The sequence below is a fragment of the Chiloscyllium punctatum genome, chromosome 25 (genome assembly GCF_047496795.1).
Source record: "Chiloscyllium punctatum isolate Juve2018m chromosome 25, sChiPun1.3, whole genome shotgun sequence".
NCBI lineage: Eukaryota > Metazoa > Chordata > Chondrichthyes > Orectolobiformes > Hemiscylliidae > Chiloscyllium > Chiloscyllium punctatum.
Genome location: NC_092763.1, coordinates 58,665,940 through 58,689,019, shown reverse-complemented (window position 1 = coordinate 58,689,019; position 23,080 = coordinate 58,665,940). Strand labels below are relative to the sequence as shown.

Sequence of the window (23,080 nt, the reverse complement as noted above, 5' to 3'; positions counted from 1 at the left end):
GTTGCTACCTTTTGTGCCAACTGAAATCTGGTACAGCACTGGTTAATTGGCAAAGTAGAAGATTATGCATGTGACAAGAAGAACTAATTGGATCATTTGACTAGTCCCATAGTAGCCAAAAATTATCCCCAAGTTGATTTACCACGGCTGCGGCTTTATCTCTCAGCTGTCAGCAATATGATTCGTTGTAGGATTATGGCAGCATTTGTTTTTTAAGTATAATTTTTGTTTTCTCTTTTGGAACATATCCAAAGTGTCTTCATAGATGTTGTTAGCAATGCTTGTCAGGGAGGTTTGATTATATTTCAAATTGTTTTTCCAATTTGATGAGCACGTACCCTTCTGGCTGCTATCCACTAACATTATTGTACGAAGACCAAGATCATTAAGTCTATCTCCACAACTATTGAGAGATTCAGTGAGAGGAGATGTTATAACTGCATTGGAGTCTTAAAATGTGGAACAAACTAGGGATTATGGATGAGAAGAATAAACATTGATTATACAGTTCTAGTTAAAGTTTTCTTCCAATACTTTTTTAAAATATTTCTAACTAAATGTATCTCACATAGGTGACTGGAGTTTCCAGTCAGCTAGTAGTTATGCATATATCTTAATGTCAGTATTAGCAAGCTCAAGGGTCATGGTTGCCTTTTTTATAATGATGAATGCTCATCACATTCTCAGTACCTTTTAAATTCAAGGAAAGCATGTTATCAGTTTAACCAACATCCTTAGGAACAGAAGTAACAAAGTGCAATAAACACTGAATGTAAATATTTAACAATGGTTTTAAGGTATAAATTATCCTTTTTCGGAATGCAAATATTGCACAGCTTGAAAAGTGACTAAATTCTTGGATGAAACCATCTTTCTTAGATCATGTAGTGATACACGATGGTTTATGAACAATGCATGTTTCTAATTAGTGAAGTTCCATTCTCAGGATAAAAAGAAAATGATTTATGTTTACGCAGCACCTTTTTGGCCTGAGGATAGTCAAAATAGCTTTCTAATCAATCAGGTCACTTTTGTAATCCGGGAACCATCAGGGTGTTCTGCAAGGTTCTGCCAACAGCAATAAGATAAATTACGAAATAATCTTTTTGTGTACAGTTGCTAACTTGTGTCTCATGCTGTGAGCCATCGGTATTTTGCCAACACCCTGAGGTCCCAATATATAATGACTAGTACTTTCCACTCAGTGGTTAGACTGGATGGAATTTTACCCTCACTGGAGATGGAAGGATGGGGAAACGATTGGACGAATTGGCCATTGAGAGATACTAGCTTCTTCTTATCGCCTCGTCAATTAAGCTCTGGATAGGAAGGCTCTTTCTCAACCCACCGTCATTTAAATCCCTTAAGTAATCGTTAATGGGGCATAACTCAAAGGCCTTATCTCATCATCTCCACAATTACCCAGTTTCCTGGCAAGGGAGAGAAATAATTGGTTCCTGAAATCCTAACCGGGTTGACCCATCTGCACCAGCATGGGGTCAATCAGATCCCCCCGCTCTGCCTGTAACACAATGCCCTGTGAAAAATTGAAGGTAGTGGGCAGGGAAGAAGGTTTTTATTTGCTGTTACATTCTCTGATTGTCTTTTAAGAGTTGGTTAGTTGGTACTGTACTAATCTACCTGCCCTCCCATTTAGTCTCAAAAATGTTTATACTGTATCCTGTTATTTATACCTGAGAAATGTAACTACTTCACCCCCTTCTTCTCATTTATACCTTTGGGCCAGATGTTATCACACTGGGCTCCACTATGGCACACAGAGAAACAATTGTTTTAATGAACTGGAAAGAACAGTCTTCCCTGTATTTACTGAATCTCCCTCTTTTAACATGGTGGCACATTCAGAAACCCATGTTATAGTAGATCCATACTTTTGTAAATTGACAATGTTGTGGATTCCCCAGACATCAAGTCCTTTTTGCTGGAAATGCAACGTACAGCCAAAACTACTAGACATCTTATCATCAGTGGCACTCCTGTTATACACACAAAATGCATAAGCTGCATTTCATTATATCTGAGAGTCTATTGATTTGAATGCCTTCCAGTGAATGGGTATTGCTTAGTCTAAATAAAACTGGTGACAGCACTGCCAGGGGTCTTTGGTAACTGCTGTCCAATCTGTTAGACCATGGAATACATGCTGTTCAGTACAAACTACTCTGAACCAGCTGCCATTCAAGTGAAATGAGAACAAACTTGATTTGATTTGGGTGTGGAGCTAGTCGGCGATCTCAGCAAGTGAAGGCATTGCAGCCAGTTTCATGTTAATTTCTGTTATGCTCATTAATTTGGTATTTACCTCCAGTGAAGGTGCAATTTTTTACTTAAAAACCTTTATCACTTTAAGATCATTTAAAAAGGAATTGCATTCAGTCTCAGTCCATAATATAAATAGGCTTTACTTACTAAATCTAAAGATACACTGCTGCTAATGTTGCAATTTAAATTCCTCTGTCCTCTTTGAAGGCTAAACTATTATCTTACTGGAAACAACCGAATCCATGTTTGCATGAACACAGCAACAAATGCTGAAAATATATATTTGCAGAGATGTGGAAATTGTAGTATTTACAGTGTAATGGTCTGCCTGGAGATTACTATTGTGAATGGATCAATAAGCCGAGAGCAGGAACGGCTAAGGAGGGAATTTAAATTGTGGTGTCCCTCATGTTAAAACCGTATTAAGCAAAGTTTAATATCGAACTACATAAGGCAAATCTGAAAGCAGATGGTCAAAAAATCATAGAGAGAGGGTTTAAGGGGTACCTTTTTAAAGGAAGAAATCCAACTGAAGATTTGGAGAGGTTTGTCAAGGGAATTCAAAGCGTAGGACCTGTGGCAGCTGAAGGCACAGCTTATAGATATTAAACTGATTAATTCTAGTTTCTTGTGCACCCCCAGTTTTAATTAGAACAGGTAGGTCAAGAGGGTTTTGGGGGTGGAGAAAATGATAAAGCTCGAGAAAGGCAAGACCATGGAGGGATTTGAAAGCGATGCTGAGAATTTTAACATCAAGCCATTGTTTAGCCAGGAGGCAATGAAACAGAAATAGCAAATAGGATCAGGAGTAGACCATTCGGTCCTTCGAGCCTGTTCCATCATTCAGTATTATCATCCAACTTGGTACCCTCATCCTGCTTTCTGCCCAGAGCCCTTAATTATTTTAGTGCCAAGAAATATATCTACAAGGTAGATCAGACAATAAATTAGTTGAGGGAGGGCTTGATATTCCTTTTCAAAAAAAGGAAATAATCTTTTTTTTTTCAAATCTACCCCATACCTAGAACATCTATGTGAATGCTCAAATATGTTAAAGGGTAGATTAATATTAACTCTGATGTCTCAGAAAGCTTGCATTTGCCCATATTCATTTTTAATCTTGTGACTAACTTAAATAAGATCACAGGAGATTGTGTGCCAAATTAGAAACTGATTGTTAATCCTTAATCAGTTTAGCTGCACTTTTATCAATTTCTCACTGACTTGGTGTTTTTTTAAATCGTAAGAAGTACAGCGTATTGAGTTTCTATTTGGTAAGAGGCCAATCAGGTTGTAGATTAAGGGAGGGTGGGCCTGTGATTCTGAAGGTTTTACCTGTGGTTAGTAATTTACATTATGAGATTAAGTTATTTGTACCAAGTCTGTGATGGGACAGAGCGGCAGTGTCTGAATTCAATGGAGTCAATTTTGCATTCAGCCTTTTCTTTGTTTTTTTTTCCTCTTGTTCATTATTGGGAAGTGCCAAGTTGGCTTAATATTCAGGAGGTCATGATCAGTGTAGTGCGAAGAGTTTGCTTCATTGTAGGTTGTGTGGCATCTTTTGAATGAACTGTTGGTCTGAGGCTGTGTTCAACAATATTCCCTGTTCGTTGTCCTGGTGCTAAACAGCAACCGGGAATGTACTTCAAATACAAAAATTAGGCCATGCTCAACCAGCCTTCCCTCTAAGATGCACATGTGGCCACACAGCAAGTTGGAATGAACCACATAGTGCAATAAATGAGTTTCAGCAACAAAAAAAAATTAAAAGAACGTTAAATCTCATTGTCCTAATGAGAAAGCGTTAGAGTTCTCTCCATTCTAATTCATCTGTAAACCGCTAAAATTGAATTGGTTGTTGTCCTACTGATTTTGATTAGACATTGAACCATTGGATGTTATGATTAAAGTGGTGCTGGAAAAGCACAGCAGATCAGGCAGCATCTGAGGAGCAGGAATGAATGCATTCATTCCTGATGAAGGGCCTTTGCCTGAAACATCAACTTTCCTGCTCCTTGGATGCTGCCTGACTTGCTGTGCTTTTCCAGCACCACTCTAATCTTGACTCTAATCTCCAGCATCTGCAGTCCTCACTTTTGCCATTGATGTTATGCCTACCTGAATGAAATAACAAGTAATTGACTGTGAAATACCTTTTCAAAGAGAAGCGTTCCTTGATGTGAGTCAGCAATTGCAGGTGCTCCCACAGATTAAAATCCTTTTGAAAGTTAGTAGATCAGAAGCTCAAATTTTGCATGCAGTGAAACAATTTGTATAGATTGGATCATTGTGTCATGATCTCCCTACAATAGTGATGATCTAATTTTTATTTTTGCTTTAGGTGCCCTGGCCTGACAAAGCACAGAATTAAAATTGAAATCAAGAGGCAATCTAGCTTCAAGATAAACCAAGACCCAGCACCAGATGATGAAACAATAGCTTCAGAAGGTTCTGCAGCAGCTATTGTCTCCCTCAGAACTGCTGAGCCTGGACTTGTTAACCCTGCTTTTGAAGAAGATCGGGAAGAAGATGGTAAGAATTTGGTTGCCTAAGTATTTATATTCAACTGTTACTGTCCAGACCAGAAAACCATCCATCAAATCCAAAATAACTGCCCAACATTGGGAGGTAATGGTGTTTCAGTGGTTAGCACTGTTGCCTCACAGCACCAGAGAGGTGGGTTCAATTCCAGCCTTGGGTAACTGCATGGGTGGAGATTGCACCTTCTCCTTTGGAGCTCCTGTTTCCTCCCACAGTCAAAAGATATGCAGGTTAGGTGGATTGCTCAGGGGGAAAAAGGAATATGGTTGCTGGGTCTGGGTGTGCCACTCCTTGGAGGGTTGGTGCAGATTTGATGGGTCAAATGGCCTCTTTCTGCAGAGTAGGGATTCTGTGGTTTTAAAGTAAGTTAAAGGCTTTGATTTTGAATTGAAACTGAAATAATCAACTTAAATTAATTTAATTATTTACTTAATATCATGGTGTAATTTGAAAGGTGAAGTATTATTTAGCATTAGGTTCACTGCTGTAATTTGCGATATCACATGGATCTCTGTCTCGTGCATGCCGTTATTTTATACATTTAATAGAGCCACCTTAGAGCCCCTCTTCAATCCCTATTTTTCCAAATTAACATTGGTTTTAAGTTAGGCAGGAGTACTATTAAAACAATGAAATAAAATTCAGCTTGGTCAAATGATATGTGACTCAGTGGGAATGGGTGCCTGAAAATTAAATAAGTGGCCGCCCATGAAATAGAATTTGGGCTTCCAATGGAATGGATGATCTGCTGGTCAGTTCAGTAAGTTTCAGGAACAAGTCGGCCAGTGAAGAAAATTATTTATGTAGAATGTGCTTCAAGAAATGAGATTTAGATGAAGCAGATACTGGCAATGGCCAAGTGAAGTTGTGAATGGTGGGGGACAACTTACTGGAGGAGGACAAGGCTCCGCAGATATCCCCATCCTCAGTGATGGAAGAACCCTGCACACCAGTGCAAAAGATAAGGCTGAAGCATTTGCAACAATCTTCAGCCAGAAGTGCTAAGTGGATGATCTACCTTGGCCTCATCCAGAGGTCTCCCGTACAACAGATTCCAGTCTTCAGCCAATTCAATTTACTGCATGCAATATCAAGAAACAGCTGGAGGCACTGAATACTGCAAAGGCTATGGCCCCTGATAGCATTCTGGCAATAGTACTAAAGACTTGTTCTCCAGTACAGCTAGAACATTGCAATGTACGCAGGTATATACTGTACACAGAAAGCAGAACAAATCTAACCCAGATAATAACCGTCCTGTCAGTCTACTCTCAGCAGTAAAGTTTTGGAAAGTGTCATCAACAGTGCTTTCGAACATGTCAGCAATAACCTGCTCATAGACGCATTGTTTGAGTTGTGCCAGGGCCACTCAACACCTGACCTCATGACAGTCTTGGTCTAAACATGGACAAAAGAGATGTTTATCAGAGATGAGGTGAGTGTGATATCAAGTCCATATTTGACTCCATGTAGCATCAAGGAGACCTAGCAAAACTGGAGCTGATGGAAATCAGAGGAAGCTCTTCGCTGGTTGGAGTCATATCTGGCACAAACAAAGGCAGTCGTGGTTATTGGAGATCAGTCAACTCAGCTCCAAGACATCCCCACAGGAGTCACATGACTACAAGGGGTTTGCTCAGAAGTGTCATATAAGCACACCACCTTTCTGTATTCTTCTAATCAATGTTTTATATTTAGTTCTCATACCCTCCCCATATTTCTCCATGTCTATCTGTCTGTCTGTCTAACTATCTCTGTTGCCCTCCATCCTGTTCCCCCGTTTCTCTCTCTTTCTCTCTCTCTGTCTCTCTCTCTCTTTCTTTCTCTCTCTGTCTCTGTCTCTCTCTCTCTGTCTCTCTCTGTCTCTCTTCCCCCCAATTGTGATCCTTGATTTTATCAAGTATGGGTGCCACAATTGGTTTAGGGACCTATTGAAAACCTTGCAACAAGCACTGTCTTCATTGCAAAGCAGGATTGAATTTAGTAATGGAAAAGTTAAAGGTAGCAACCACTTGAAACTGTCTGTTACTTGAATATTACAATTCTGATATTGCTGGCTTCTACATGTTTCAAATAGTTACAATAAAAAAGGACTTAATCAAAACTCTTAGATCGAAAGTTGGGCCCTCAACAACTTTTCATCCAAACATATGTATTGTTAAATTTTCTATTACACATCTATTATTGTTTCTAGTTCCTACAATTAAGTATCTTTCAGGATTTGGATTGTTACATATTTTGAGGTGCTTGAAAGCTGGGCTGGCAGCTTTTTGAAACAAACATTTAAAACTTGATTGGATTGTGGATGGACTTGGGAGAAAATAGAGTGTTTCTTAATTCCAGCTACGTCTTGAGGGATGAACAATTGAAGTTCATGAGCCTGTTAATGTTTTTAGAGTAGGATGGACAGAATGCTGAGATCACCCGATGGACTGTACTTCAGCAGAATGTTTTTACATGAATGCAAGCTCTCCTTTGCTTGGCTAGTGTCAAAAATTACAACCGTGTTGATAGTTAGCATGCACTCAATTGGCTTGGAAGTGTTTTTGAGTTGTTCTGCTGTTGTGAAAAGTGCTATACGAATGCTAATCTTTTCATATACAACATATATTCTACATTTTTTAAACGTGCATATATAATCTAGCACAGGATATTCTTTTTAATACTCCTGTTTCATTATCCTGCATGTAGACTGCTATAGTAAAGGTAACAAAGTAAAAATAACTTCGGGATTGATTGCAGTAGGTACTTGCTTTTCTTTGAAAAGTAAAGATTGGTGTTTCTGGTTCTGGCACTTTTTATATCAGTGCTGAAAATATTATTTGAGGAACAGTACTTCAACAGTGCAACCGATTGTAAGGTACTTGCTTGTGTTAGGATGACCCAGATGGTGGTTTAATTTGTTCAAACAGATTGAGAGGGTAACACCTGTAAAAGGCAAACACTAGTGACTTAGCACAATTGTGACAAGTGCATAACATGTGAGAACTGCAATGGAATCCTCTGCCCTGGAAGAGGGATAGCCAATTAATGAGATGGGAGGTCACCTTTATAAGTCCGAACTGAATGAAATTCTAGGTAGGATGGTCAAATCTAGGCAGAGGAGCCAATGCTTGACCTTTCTGGCCCATTGCCAGCGGAGGCCTGGGGGAGTACACACTCTAGCACCTGATTTGAGGTACTGGACAACAAGCAGTGGAGTGTCTGCTGGGAGCCAACCCCTGCCCCTGCTTCTGATGTCTGTGATTTCCTCCCCCAGCCCCCAGTCATCTCCCAGTAAAACCCCAACCGAAGGAGCCCCATACCAACCAATTCAATTGGACAAAATCAACATGGTTTTGTGAAAGGGAAGTTATGTTTGACTGGGTTCCTTTTAAGAAATCATAGCTGATGTGGATAACTGGGAACCTTTGCATTTACCACGCTTAGATTTCCATTTGACGGGATGCGGCTATGCAAAATCAGAGCTCATGTTTTATAGGTAACAGAAAACAGTAGGCATAAATGGGTCATTTTTAGGTTGGCAAGATGTAACAAGTGGATATCCACAGAAGTTTATAACCAGGGTAGAGGCATAGATTTAGAGTAAGAGATAGGAGGTTCAGTGGGAATTCAAGGGGAAATACTTTCTTGCGCAGAGGGAGTTCGGAAGCTGGGACTCAATGCCTGGAAGTCTGGTTGAGGCAGCAATCCTCACGACATTTACATAGTTATGCAACAGTTAATTGCATAAAATGTTATTGGCAGTAGTGGATCAGTTTAATGTGTGATCAGTTTTAGCTTGATTGGTCATTATTTGTTCTTCTCAAATGAAACTGACATGATTTTCGTTTTGTTGCAGACTTGCCTCGATTGTCAAGCCTCTTAGCAGAAACAACTGTTGTTGAAATTCATCGTGCAGATCCTCAGGAGGAGCTAGGGATTCGGATTGTGGGTGGTAAAGATACACCACTGTGTAACATTGTGATTCAGGAGATTCTTCGGGACAGCGTTGTTGCTAGAAATGGAAAACTTGCACCTGGAGACCATATAACAGAGGTAACTGCTTCTGAAGGTGATCAGATGTACAGCTTAACTTGTAAAGTCTTGGGTTTCACTTTGGCCTTTATTTTAACTTGCTAACTGAAACTAAGATTGTTTATGCCATTTTAGATTTTCAAACATTAACGTACTTTCAAAATAATTGCTCGTTCAGGGAACTAAGTTGTGTAGTGGTCCAGCAAAGTTTCACTTCAGTATTGGGTTTTTTTTCCATCAGTTCATGGGATGTAGGTCAGCATTTATTTTGCCCATCCTCTTTTGTTTCTGGAAGTGGTAGTGAGTTGCCTTCTGAACCACTGCAATCCTTGGGAGGTAGGGACACCCACAGTGCTGCTAGGAAGGATTTTTGACTCCGTGACAGTGAAAGATTGGCTGTGAAGTTCCAATTTAGGATGGTGTATGACTCAGAGGGGAACTTGCAGGTGGTGGTGGTGCTCCTGTATATAGCTGTCCTGCCTTTTTTTAGATAGTGGTGCATTTGTAAGGTACTGTCACAGAAGTCATGGTAATTACCTTATTCAAGGTAATTTCAATTCATGAAATGAAGTCTTTTCTTTTTGATGACTGTGTAGATCCTGTATAAAATGAAAAGGCCTCTTTCTTTGAGGCCTAGCACCCTTCTCTATAGCATGCATGTTTAGCCTTAATAATACAGCAGTTCTTTCACATCCAATACCAACAGTTTAGGCTGACTGGTGTGGATGATATTACTGAGACTGGAATTCATGCCTCTTTCAGCAAGAGTGGATCTCTAAGTTGAACAAAGAAAGCATTAGGTCTGCCTGACTTTACTTGCTCAAGTGGCAGTGATGTTTCCTTCTGTACCAGCTGGCTGTTCTGTTACGCCAAAATGTCCTCATGCTTATAGACACCTGGCAATTATCACCAGCTTTGGGCTGACAGGTGCCTGTGAGCATGCAGTAGGCGTCTGGAATTAAAATCACCGCAGTTATGGATTTTGCCAGTTGTCTCCCGATTTGATGTTCACTAATGTCGATCAGACACACTGGATATACACCATCAGGATCTCATCCCATTCTATTCCTCACAGGTAAATGGTGTGAACATCACCAGTGTTCCACACAGCTACGCCATCAAGGTACTGAGGCAGCCCAGCACTGTCTGTCGGCTCTCAGTGCTGCAGGAAAGAGGCTTTGCCATTCGAAGTTCTTCACAAGAAAGGAGCATCAGCAGCCACAAGCAGAGTCTGAATGTAACTTTGCACAAAAGGGACCGAAGCGAACCATTGGGGATTAAACTGATTCGGAAGGCGGATGAGCCAGGAGTGTTTATTTTGGATCTCCTGGCTGGTGGCTTGGCTGCTCGGGATGGAAAGCTGCGTAATAATGACAAAGTGCTTATGATTAATCAGCAGGACCTCAAAAACGGAACTCCAGAAATTGCAGCACAGATAATCCAGGTAACTTCACAGATAATCCAGGTAACTTCAGAGATTGACCTCTTGTTTCAAAATATAAGATTCTTTTAAGGATTAGTCCATTTGAGACCAAGTGAGTACATACCTTAGCTGATCACTAGTGTTTTTTTTTAATGCTTTCTTTATCTCACTGCTTTTCTGTTACCCCCCTTCCCATTTTTCTCCCTGTCCCTCCTCCTTCTGTCTATTTTTCTCTCTCTCTCTCTCTCCCTCCGTCCCTCTCTTGTGCATCTCTCTTCTCCCCCCCTTGCCTCTAATCCATCTCCTCCTCTCTTCCATCCCTCACCCTTTTTCACTTGCCCTCTTCGAAAACTCATCCTCTCTGCTTCCCTTTTATCTCTGGTTCTCTCTTGCTCTACTGCAAATGCATATCAACCTAAATGGTTTTTTTAAAAAAATTGGAATAAACTGTGCAATAACTGAACCAATTACTGTTCCTCTCTTTAGTCCAGTGAAGGAAATGTTAACTTTGTGATTCAGAGGTACACTGGTCAGCAAAGCTCAGAGATTATTGATGAAGCTGGATCAAGCAACAGCAGTCCCCCACGCCAGCGCAGTAAATCACTGCAGCATCATTGCCGTCGACGCTCCCATTACCAAAAGGTAAATGCAGTCATAATATGATGGTGAATAAAAACCAGTTCTATGGGCTTTCCATCAGAATTCTGTACCCACTCCATCCACAGTTGAAACACCAAGCAGACAACTATTTTGACAAGCGCTAACCTAGAACAGAAGATTTTTTTTTTATTTTCAGAATGTAGGAAAAGTAATTTGATCTTGTGTTCTTATTGGATTGCAAATCAGTTATTTTTCCCTCCTTTCAAAAAGGGTTATTGGAGACTGCAGTATTTAGTTTTAAATTTTATACATGGGGGGAAAAAAGTGCAAAACTGATTCCAAAGGAACTGTTGTTGCTTTTGTCAAAATGGGAATTGGGCAGTAAAGGTGGTCTAATGTTTCATTTTTCATGTCTAAGGCATAAGTTGAGTACAAAAGTTACATTGAATGTAAACTTCCTTGGGCTATGAGATTGATTCATGTCATGTAAAAGGAGATTGGCAGTTAGTGAGGTAAGGTTTAAACAAGACCTTTGTTTGCCAAATATTCTGAATGACAATTGAAAGCTTGGTTTTACTGTATCTATTTTGAGACAAGGTCATGCGATTTAGTAAATAAGTCTATTCCCTTCAGCAATTCCCAGTTATTACAAAACAAATCCAAAATCCAGGATTTTGTCTTCCTGTCAACATGCTTGAAACCAAAACAGTAAGACGTTTCTCTACTAGTTGATTCTGATACCTGGCAAGTTCTATCGTGAGAAAATGCTGACGAGCATTGAAAAAGCTGGAAGCTCCCAGTCACTGGTGGAGTCACTTTGTTCTTTTAATGATGCCTTGAGGACCAAATGATTTCCTCTGAGCTGTAATGTCTCGATTACGTCAATGATGTGTGGAGACATAATGGGAATGAGTATCTCTGGATTAACATGCCTGCTCTCTGCTTTTACCTTTTTAGTCTGCTACATCATTGAAAGGACTTTGCTCATGAATATGATATGAGAAGTATTCCACCCTTGCATTATCTTCCATTCACTTCTTTTTTTTCAATTAGTTCTCAAACCCTCCATATGGGTCAGTATCACACTACCATTAGTGAAAACGCATAGACTGACATGTGTGCCCTCTACACATGGCATCGTATCTCTCTCTCCCACCCACCCCCCACCCCCAATTTAAGTAAGCAGAAACCTGGTCCATCATCCTGGTGGGACAGTTGAGGGAGGTATAAAGGCTTGGGAATAAGTTTCAACCCAATACTCCGATGGAAAATAAAATGTATTAACTAAAAGGAAGGCAGGAGGAATATTTAAAAATGGGAGGTACACCATGGATTACTTCACCAATCCGAACCAATACCATTGACAATTTATGGTCTCACCAGTTTAAGTTCCTGGATTAGGGAGAGTGTCACTTTCATTTGAATTTCCGTATGGCTAATCTTTATAGGGATATTTTAAAAAGACATAATGAGACTGGAGCAAAGATTGTCTGTAACCCTTGACTAGTTTTGAAGTAATAGGGCTGAAGTATTGTGCTTAGTGTCAAATTAGCTAAATCCCTATAAATTGTGCATTTACAGTTTTATTTTATCCTTCAATAATATAATCTTCCCTAAGGACCCTTCCCAGAATTCACTGTGCATGGAGAAGACAGTTCCAGTGAGAAAGGAGCCTCGTGAGTCTCTGGGAATAACTATTTCAGGTGGTCGTGAAAATAAGTATAAGGTACCGATCTATGTGACCAGCATCCAGCCAGTGGGCTGCCTCTATAGAGATGGCAGAATCAAAAAGGGTAAGATTACATTTCAGTGACATTTATTGATTGTAGCATACCTGTGTAGCTATCTGCACTCTTAGATTTCAGGATACAGAGCTATATGTAGAGCTCAGCCTATTGTTTAGAGGATGTTGGTTGTACGCCTAAAAGTCTGTGCATTAATTAACCTCTCCATTTGTAGTTTAAGCTAGCTAATTACTGCATCAACTGTGATATTTTACTTTTCTCTTTATTGAAGTATTTTCCAGCAGGTGTTGTTTGTTCCCCTATGTCTCATGTAAATAGTTCTCTTCATGCACAAACTTCAAACATTAATTATTACCAAGATATTAACTGTAGCAGGCATCACAATAGAGTACCAGCCTGCCTTCAACCAAAGTACAAATATCTGCATGTTAGTTCAAAAGCACAGGCCTGTATTCAATTTTCTTTCCATAATGTAGGGACATGAGCCAATTCTATCTTTTTTTAACCTCTAACTTCACTAAATCAATTAACTTGGCATAGAGCAAGCACACATGGCCCAGGGGCTTCCTGTTAATTGTTATCTTAATTCTCTGCCTTGCTCCTATTCTGACCTTTATGTTCATGGCCAGCCTCAATGTTCTAATGAAGCTCAGTACTCTCATCTTGCAACTCTGAACTCGTCAGCCTGCTAGACTCAACAATTTCAGATCAGGATCTTTGTCTCAATATTTTCTGTATGTTTGCTACTGAGAAAAAATTTCATTTTGTTTTGTTTGTCTTTTTATCCCTACAGTCAGACGATGGCCTTGTAACTATTCCTGCCTCCATTTGGATACACTGGACCCATTACCACTCTCTTTGGCTTTTGCACCATGAAACCTTTTATTTATTTGGTCTCCACCCTATCACAGACCTCTTCGATTCTCCACCCTATCACAGACCTCTTCGATTCTCCCTATCACTTTCCCCTTCCATTGGCTTTAATAGCATTATCATTTCTATATAAACTCTGTTCCAATGAAAGTCATCGACCTCTGTTTTTCTCTCTCAGAAGATGCTCCCTGACCTGTTGAGTATTTCCAGCAGGAAAACTGTTTACTGTTTGTTTTTATCACAGATTTTAAACATCTGTAATATTTTGCATTTATATCAAATCTATATTTCCTATTCTGACTTTTCATTTATCAGTATATTTAAATTTTAATCTGTCTTCTCATGGATTATTTAATAGCATATCTAGGTATTTGTGTTTGCATTTCATCAGTTCCAGTTATCTGCCCAGAGATAAACTGTCATAATATTGCTGGGTGAAAATTCCAAAACGCACTTCCTGACTGCAGTGATCCAGAAAGGCAGTGCAACACCATCACCACAAGGGTAATTAGGGATATTCAGTGCTGGCCTTGCCAGAAATGCGTTGCAGCCTCTGAATGGAAATAAAATTATAATTTAAAACTGAAAGACAGCTTATGTTGCATATTGATATATTTATTGATTAGAATTCCCACCTCCTCCTATGTTTTTATTCCATTTATTCACATATGAGGGCATCTCACTAGCTAGACCAGCATTTATTGCTTATCCCTAATTGCCCAGAGGGCAATTAAGAGTCAACCACATTGTTGTTGGTCTGGAATCACATGTAGGCCAGACCAGGTAAGGATAGCAGTTTCCTCCCTAATGGACATTAGTGAATGCGGTGGGTTTTGACGACAATCGACAATGGAGTCATGGTCATTATTAAACTCTTCTTTACAGATGTTTTTCATTATTGAATATAAGTGCCATCATCTGCCGTGCGAGGATTCAAACACAGGTTCCCAGAACGTTACCTGGGTCTCTGAGTTAACAGTCCACTGATGATAACACCATGCCATGGCCTTGCATGCTTGGCGTTATTCCTGCTAAACTATTGATCACTTGATTTACCTTCCTGGTTCCCACGTTACTTGATGACATTTACGGTTCTGTCTCTTCAGTTATTGTTCTTTTCTCCTCAAATTCCCAACATCACCCCATCTTCAAAACACAAACAGTCCACTACCTTCCAGTCCTTACAGGCTATTTCCCCATTTCCAACCTGCTTCCTTTCCAAAGTCTTTCAATATACATTTGCCTCCCAAATCTATGCCCATTGTTTTCAAAACTTCACTGTTTGAAATCCTCCAAACAAATTTTTGCCCCAATCACATACTTCTTTTTTCAAAATCATCAAATGACATCCTATGTAACTCTAATAAAGATAGACAAACTGCTCTTGTCCTACTCAACTTGCTTGCAATCTTTGCCAGAGTTGACCACATTATTATCTTCCACTGGCTCTCCGCTATTATCATCTGGATGAGATGTGCTCACCTTGTTCCTTTACAGTTCCAGAGAATTGGCTGAAAAGGCTTCTCACTCTCATGGTTACACGTGCACTCCTGCCCCACACACACACACACACAAAATGACTCTACCTTTTGTCCTCCTTATTTTTCATCTGTATGCTGCCTGATAGAACAGTGCCAGTTTTCCTAAATCAGGTTGTATCATATTTGATCCCAGAATGTGTTTAACCACAGGTGAGCACCATCACTATGACTGCTTGGTTCCACCTCTGTAACGTTGCCTAATTCTGCACATTTTAGCTGATCTGCTGCTGAAATGCTCTTTTATACTTCTTCCATCTCTACAGTTGGCTTTTTCAATGCTCTCCTCGTCAGCCTCTTCTACTCTAGTGAGCATCCAAATTCTGCAGCCCGTGTTTTTACTCACATCAAGTCCCATTTATCCATCACCCCTCACCTCACTGATCTACATTACACAATTGGGAGCCAATGCTTTGATTAAAAGTTCTCATGTTGCCAGATCCCTCCACGGCCTTACTTATCTTTGAAATCTCTACCAGTCCACATTGCCATACTTTTAATTCCGACTTCTTGAGCATTAATGAGTTTTAATTGTCAGCTGAAGGCATGCCAACCAACAGTACAAAGTCCTAATGACTGAAATTCCCTTGTTAAACCTCTCTGTCCCTCTACCTTAGTTTTCCTTTTAAGACGTGGCTTGGAACTTTTTATTACATGAAGCAGATGCTATATAAAAACCAGTTCTTCTTGGCATCCAAATTTTTTTTTCATATTTTCTGATTTGAACTGAAATAAAAAAGATACTTTTTTTTATGAAGCAAAGCTGTTACAATATTATAAGGCTGTTGTAAATCTCCTTTCCTCCATCCTTGTATTGTTTTCAAACAGAGTTTCAGTGCAGGCAACTTGAGGGAATTACATAGCAGAGGAAGGAAAGATGTAATAAATTCTCATTTTCAGAAAGCTTGGCATAATGCGTAATTTCTACTTTCATGTCTAGTTGTGTTGATTAAAAAAGGCCACCCACATTTATCTGCATAATCTGGTCCTCAGATCCTGAAATGGGAGAGGTAGAATGGTAGGATGGCAGCAATCCATATTTTGTTTTTTATTGTGTGTGGAGTCAGGAAGACATTAATCCAGTCAGGATTTCACAACCAGAATTAAGATTCCAATTGGTATCCCTTCATGTCTGGAACACTCCCACTTTCAATTTGGCAGCTGGCACACTCCCATGGAAGATCATGCATGAGAGACCACGTGACCTGAAATTCATGTTTTAGGGTGAGAAACACAGTGAAACATGGATGAAACTACTTTAAATTTTCATACCTAGATATCTTTCAAGTTGCAGAATGACCTAACCTATGGTTTGTTCCTCAGACAGCACTCAGTCTGAACACCCATTATCAAATCCCTTGGAATAACGAAATGACTGTTGACTGCATGCCACTGTGTTTGACTACATCAGTGTTAATTCTGATAAAGACGCAAATAGAATCATTTTGAATAGAACAGGCTGCTCATGAATTCCCTTTTGTGTTTATTTCCCCTTTAAAGGCTTTTCATCATGCCAATTTTTGAAGTGAGAGACATTTGGAGACAACTGGTGCTGTTGATCACCTGATAGTTAATTGTCTTTAACATTTTTATTGTTAGAATTTAGCAATAAAATTCAGTTTCCCTCGGTAGCTCAGGTGGAGAATAGCTGCATCATGGAAACTAAAGAAACTTCCAAAGTATTCAGTTAACTGTGATGGTGGCAAGAGTGTTGTAATTGCTATCTACAGCCCTGTACCAAGGAAAGGAAGTGAAAAACCTCACAACATCAGGTTATAGTGGACTCCACAATCACTTGACAAAGGAGTAGCATGCCGAAAGCTAGTGCTTCCAAATAAATCTGTTGAACTATAACTTGGTGTTGTGAGATTTTTAACTTTGTCTACCCCACTCCAACACTGACTTCTCCACATTAAGGAAACTTCGTCTGAATTCCTTCTGATTATAGTGTGGCAACCTTTGCTAGAAATTTGGAGTAGGTTGAGCTAAAGATGAGTAATCCACTAACGTTTTAAACTAATCTAGTCTGATAGGAAGCTGATGACATCAGAGTGGGTGGAGTGCAAAGGATAAATGTGATTAGGTTAAAATTTCTCTTTGGTGATTAGAGTTGGCACATGAAGAATGGTTATTTGGACAAGCAGGTCAAAACATACCTGACATGAAAGTCCTGTAGGGAAGGCGGAAAAAAAATTTTGCAATCATGTATTCTTGTTTAATGTACACATTCATTCTGAGATTCATAATTTATTGTATGACACTAAAATGAGTCATTCTTTTTTCATAGGAAATGTACTGCTGAGCATAAATGGAGTAGACCTCACACAGTTGAGTTATAATGAAGCAGTGTCAGTTCTCAAATTGAATACAGCCTCCTCTGCAGTGCTGCTAAAGGTTTTGGATTTGCCAAATACTGAGATGGCACCAACATCTGAGGAGCTCATGGAAGCAGGCAAGGAGAGTGATTATGATTGGTCCCCTCTCTGGGTCACATGGCTAGGGTTACCAAGGTGAGCACTGTTTTCACAGCAATGGGTGCAAAACTTTTTTTTTAATGGCAGAAGGATTGCATGGAATAGAAACATTTTTTACAATAACGTAAGAGTGAGTTAAGAAAAAAGATAAATGGTTTAATTGGTTTAGAACAAATGCCAATTTAGAATGTATAATGAGATTTTTTTTTACTGCCACTTTACTCCCAGTTGAATAGGGTTAATATCAGCATTTTTTTTAATGGTCTGATGCAGTCTTTGGTGATAGATGGGTTTATAGCTTATTCATAAGGCTCCCATTATTGATAACTACATAACCCTCCACAAAGCAGGAAAAACAACGTGTAAAGTGGAAGTTTGTTGGCTTTGGGGAGAGGGAAGATGAGTGTACCATGGGGAGTAGCCAGTGAATGTCAGAAGGCAGAAGGGAGCTGCAACTTGGGCTATAATGGTGAGAGGGATTAAGTGGGAATGATACAAAAATCAGGTCACTCCTAATTTTTCTTTCCTTTCGTTTATACAAAAAAGGAGTCTTCTACAAAGTTAGGTTGTCTCTCCAGGAAAAATAATCTTGGCCACTTTCATTTCAAGGCAAACTATTTGCTGGTGGGGTGTTAGGGGAAATGTCTGGAGCAGAAAGCCCATGATTATTTCTTATAATTGAAGTTAAAAGTGTTGAGTAAGGCAGAGCGAGTGAGAGAGGAGGGAAAAGGATGAGAATGTGGGAAATGGGGGAAAGGAGAGGGAAAGCAGACTGAGAAGAGGAAACTCCAGGCTGAAAGTCAACATTCCAAACTTGGCTTACATGTGAATTCTGCTGAGCCATCTCAGCATATGCCCCACGAGAGGCATTGCAAGATTAGCATCAGTGAAACATAACTACTTAGCTCAGTCCTGCATGACATCGCCTTACCTGGGTGATCATAAATTGGGGCTTTTTTCCCCCCTCTCTCTTTAGCTCTGCTTCTTGACCATGGAGACAAAAATTAGCATTGTCAATAAATCTTTGATTGGCAGTACATGACAATTTGTTAACTGGTCATTTAAATTATCAACATATTATTTTTCAATTTCTTTTTGTCTTATTGTGTTGTGGTAACCATTACCTTTTCGAAATTTGCTCACCAGCCCCCTGCAAAGAGAAAGATTGAAAATGTGCACCCTGCCATGTGAAGCTTGGCCACCCTTGCTGTAAATATCGTGAATACATTTTAATCACAACTGTACCAAGACATGAACATTGGCAAATATTCAAACACATTACAAAATTGCTGACACCTACAAACAGATCCATACTTATCTTAAAAATGGATAGAACATAAAAGATGTGTATCTTAAACGTAGTGGTGTAAAATTGATTTTTAGAATATTTCTGATCAAGTGTCTTCCATAAATATTTTTAAAATTATTAATCTTGACATCTTATTTCCTGTTCTCCATTCAAAGTTATCTTCACTGTTGCAATGACATTACTCTGCAGAAGAGTAATTCTGAAAGCTGGGGATTTAGCATCGTTGGGGGCGTAGAGGAAAGCCAAGAAAATCAGCCTTTCTTTATCAAAACCATTGTACCGGGCACACCAGCATACTTTGATGGAAGACTCAAGTAAGTTACAACTGTTTTGTACTGACCTGTGAGGAAATGTTGATAAGACTAGACTAGGTCTGTTTTCCCTGGATTGCAAATTAACAAGAGGTGATCTCATGAAAACAATGAGAGACTGGACCAGGTAGATGTTAATACTGTTTATTCTGGCTGTAGAGTTAGAATATGCCTGGGAAGAGTCCCAGAATTAGGGATCAACTATTTAGGTTTGAGTTGTGGAGAAATGCTTTCAATTGAAGGGTTATGAATCCCAACAATTCACTTTATCGTAAAGCTGAGGATGCTTCCTTGTTGAATATATTTAAGATAGACGTCAACAAAATTTCAGGTACCAGGAAAATTAGGAATATGGGAATAAGGCAAAAAGGTGGATTTGAAAGTAATTGTTTCTTATCACGAGAGCAGCTTCAGAGGACCAAATGCCTTATGCCACCTCGTGCTCTAGAAAGATCAGCCTGGTATATGACTTTATGGAAAAGGAAAATGACATGCTTATAGAAAGGAAGCAAAAAGAGGATTAATTGTTCAGTAAAGAATTGGTCAGACACAACCTACATTTATTATTGCTCTTCAGAATATAGAAGACTTTGCAACAAAAGGATTCATTTAAATTGTGAAAGCATCGTTTTGAAAGGTATCTTAAGGAGACTGCAAACCTAGATTTCTGAAAAAAGGAAAAAAAAATCAACCAACTCTCCACAACTAATCGGCTGAATTAAAACCCCTTTCAAGATGTATTTCACAGTGTAATCAAACACAACTGGACATTGACTAAGCATTTGGTCACCAGTCATAATGTCACCTTTTAGTTCAAAGGTAGATTTTAAGGATTATCTTCAAAGAAAGAGGTCAAGTGATGTGGAAAGGGATTGCCAGAGTGTAGGGTCAAGAGGGCTGGAGTCAGTGGTGGGATGCAGAAGTTGCCAGAATTGGAGAAATGATAAGTTGTGAAGATGGTAGAACTGGAGGAGTTTAGAAAGAAGATAAGATGGAGGTCTTGACGGACAGTGAATCAATACAAGTCAAGGGGCTAGTAAGGTGGGATTTAGGCAGCAGTTTATAGATGTATTGTTTATAGATAATGGAATAAGTGACGAGAAAGTAAGGACTGCAGATCAGTCTCACAAAGTGTGGCACTGAAAAGGCACAGGTCAGGCAGCATGAGGAGCAGGAGAGTTGATGTTTTGGACATAAGCCCTTCATCAGAAATGGAATAAGGGAGGCCAGTTAGTAGACCCCTGGAATAGTTCTGTCTAGCGGTAACAAAGGCATAGCAGAGGGTTTCTACAGCAATTATGTGGGGGCCAAACAACATTACAAACATGCAAAAAGATAGTCTTTGAGCTGAGTTTCCATCCCATAATCTCCTGTTCAAAGTCAGAGTTTAATTTGGATAAATGCGAGCTGTTACATTTTGCTAAGACAAACAAGGGCAGGACTTCTACAGTTAATGGTAGAGCTCTGGTTAGTGTTATTGAACAGAGACACCTAGGGGTTCAGGTACACAATTCTTTTGAAGGTTGTGTCACAGGTAAACTGGATGGTTATAAAGGCGCTTGGTACACTTTCCTTCATTGCTCAGACCATTGAATACAGGAGACATGTTGCAGTTGTACAGGATCTTGGTGAGGCCACTTTTGAAATACTGTATATAGTTCTTGTTGCCTAGCTACAGGAAGGATATTATGAAATTGGAGAGAGTTCAGAAAAAATTTACCCCAGGATTTGCTGGGACTGGAGGATTTGAGTTATAACAAGAGGCTGGGTCTGCACTGAGTGAACTGCCAGAGGAAGTGGTATGCAAAGGTAGAGTTACAACATGGATAGGTAATGAATAGGAAAGATTTAGAGGAATATGGGCCAAACACAGATAAAGGAGACTAGTTTAGTTTGGGGAAACTTGGTCAGCATGAATGAGTTGGGCCAAAGGGTCTGTTTCCATGCTGTATGAATCAGACTAGTCTTACTCTGTTGTCAAGAATACTTGTCTAAACTGGATAGGGTACAATCTTGTAGAAGGTTAAAAGAAAACTATATGGTACACCAAATTTTGGAAACACTCAGCCTATCAGACAGCACACTTGGAAAGAAAAGACTCATTTCCCTTTTCACTTCATTCCACTATATGTACAATAAAGGACTGGCTTTATTTCATTTCATAGAAGGCTACATTCTACTGTAAGTGCAAACCCAGACATTGGCAAAAACTACAAAATTCTTACGAAAATGGAATAACATATTGAACTGAATGCTTCTTTTCATTGTGATCATGCTGGAAACATGAGAAATTGTATCCATTCAGGTAATTAGTTTACTATGACTAGATTTGTACTTGAATAGGAAGAGCTAATTGAACTAATGATTCAAAATAATTTGAGGGTAGATGGCAATAGCAGAATCCAGACCAAGAGGATATTATATAGTCATAAGAACAGAAAAGCTGGACTGTTGGGTATGACAAAAGTACTTTTTCAAAGCAAAGGGCCGTGAAAACGTGGAACGTTGCCTCTCCTCCAATTCTAAATTTTAAAAAAGCAAATAACGCTAGATCAAGCTGATAAATGTATGAACTGAGATTGATTGATGGATTACTGGTACATGGAATTGAGGTACAGATCAGCTAGAGTCTAATTGTTGAACAGGCTTGAAGAACTGAATGCCTGCCAGAGCAACTAGCTTTGAATTAACTATCACTAAATAATCTTTACTCAAGATTCAATTCCTCTTGACAGCATTGTTTTACATATTTTGTCTTACAGATGCGGGGATGAGATTGTAGCTGTAAATGGAGTTTCCACTGCAGGCATGAGCAATTCAGCTGTAATTCCAATGCTAAAAGAACAGAGGAATAGAGTCACTCTTACTGTCGTCTCATGGCCAGGAAGTAATGTGTGAAAGAAAGTGAACTGATGAGACATTTTCCTTCAAAACTTAAATAATGAAATGGCACAGTACAACTTAGAAAACATGAAACCACCTCAATATATGGTCAAGTAGAAAAATACGAGATTACCAAAGTGCATTTGTCAAACTTTTTTTTAAAATACAGACCTGTGATTTCACTTTACTCCAGCAAAATACCAAATAGTTTAAAAATGCAATGAGTGAATCATGCGGTGGTGGGATAAAAGTCAAAGGCTGACCATAATTTCCAAACAGATGTCCAGTGTATGCGTTCCCACATTCAACAATCTGAATCAATTTGTTAATGTATATGATCATCTGTATGACCACAAAATTACATGGATGTCATAGTTGGGCTGCTTCCGAGGGCAGGATGAAGCATTTCTAATAGTATGGCTATAGCCAAAGCAAATATTTCTCTTGGGGCAGAAAGCTAAACTTGCACATGACTATTGTCAATAGTCAGGATTCATATTCAGATTATACTTTCCTTGGATCTTGTAGCAGTTCACCGATCTCCAATTTTATCTGGTTTTTGGATACTACAGGATGCTGCTTTAATCGCTGTAGGCAATTTGATTTATTGAAGAACTTCTGTGCTAAAGCCACAGGGAACATTCCAATAAAGTGGGCATTGGTACCTGGCAGCCTGGAAATGAATCAGCTGAGAAACAAATGGGGAGAAAAGTAAATATTATAATCTCTAGTTTAAGTTTGCTAGAATTAAAATTGTTCATTAGGCAGAAAAATCACTGCTGTTTTCTTAAAACTGCAAGTTTGCATTATATAATCCTCCAGGTTGTTGCAATTTAATATGGTTCCTGTTTACATCTGTGGAAAAATGTTTTTGCACTGGAGACTTTAAAATGCTGCTGTGATTGTAAGTTAAATTATGAAACCTAAGAAAATTGGTTGATTACTGCCTTAAGAGGTTGTACAACTGACTTATGAACCATAAATATAAGCTTTAGAAAATGTCTGATTTTTTTAAAATATAAAAATCTTAATCTGCGATGTTTGACTTGGTAATTTCTGAACTTAATGTGCATTGAATATAAA

General features: G+C 39.1%; 1 protein-coding gene across 1 annotated transcript in view; it reads left to right on the top strand.

Annotated features, from left to right (window-relative positions):
- lnx2b (ligand of numb-protein X 2b) overlaps positions 1-23,036 on the top strand; it is a 51,901-nt gene extending 28,865 nt beyond the window's left edge. Inside the window, exons 3-10 of the mRNA XM_072595320.1 lie at positions 4,625-4,815; positions 8,666-8,862; positions 9,917-10,285; positions 10,751-10,906; positions 12,483-12,657; positions 17,308-17,530; positions 18,959-19,117; positions 21,877-23,036. Coding sequence (XP_072451421.1) covers positions 4,625-4,815; positions 8,666-8,862; positions 9,917-10,285; positions 10,751-10,906; positions 12,483-12,657; positions 17,308-17,530; positions 18,959-19,117; positions 21,877-22,012 — 1,606 coding nt within the window. The 3' untranslated portion in view covers positions 22,013-23,036. The remainder of the gene's footprint in view (positions 1-4,624; positions 4,816-8,665; positions 8,863-9,916; positions 10,286-10,750; positions 10,907-12,482; positions 12,658-17,307; positions 17,531-18,958; positions 19,118-21,876) is intronic.
- Positions 23,037-23,080: the final 44 nt, after the last annotated feature.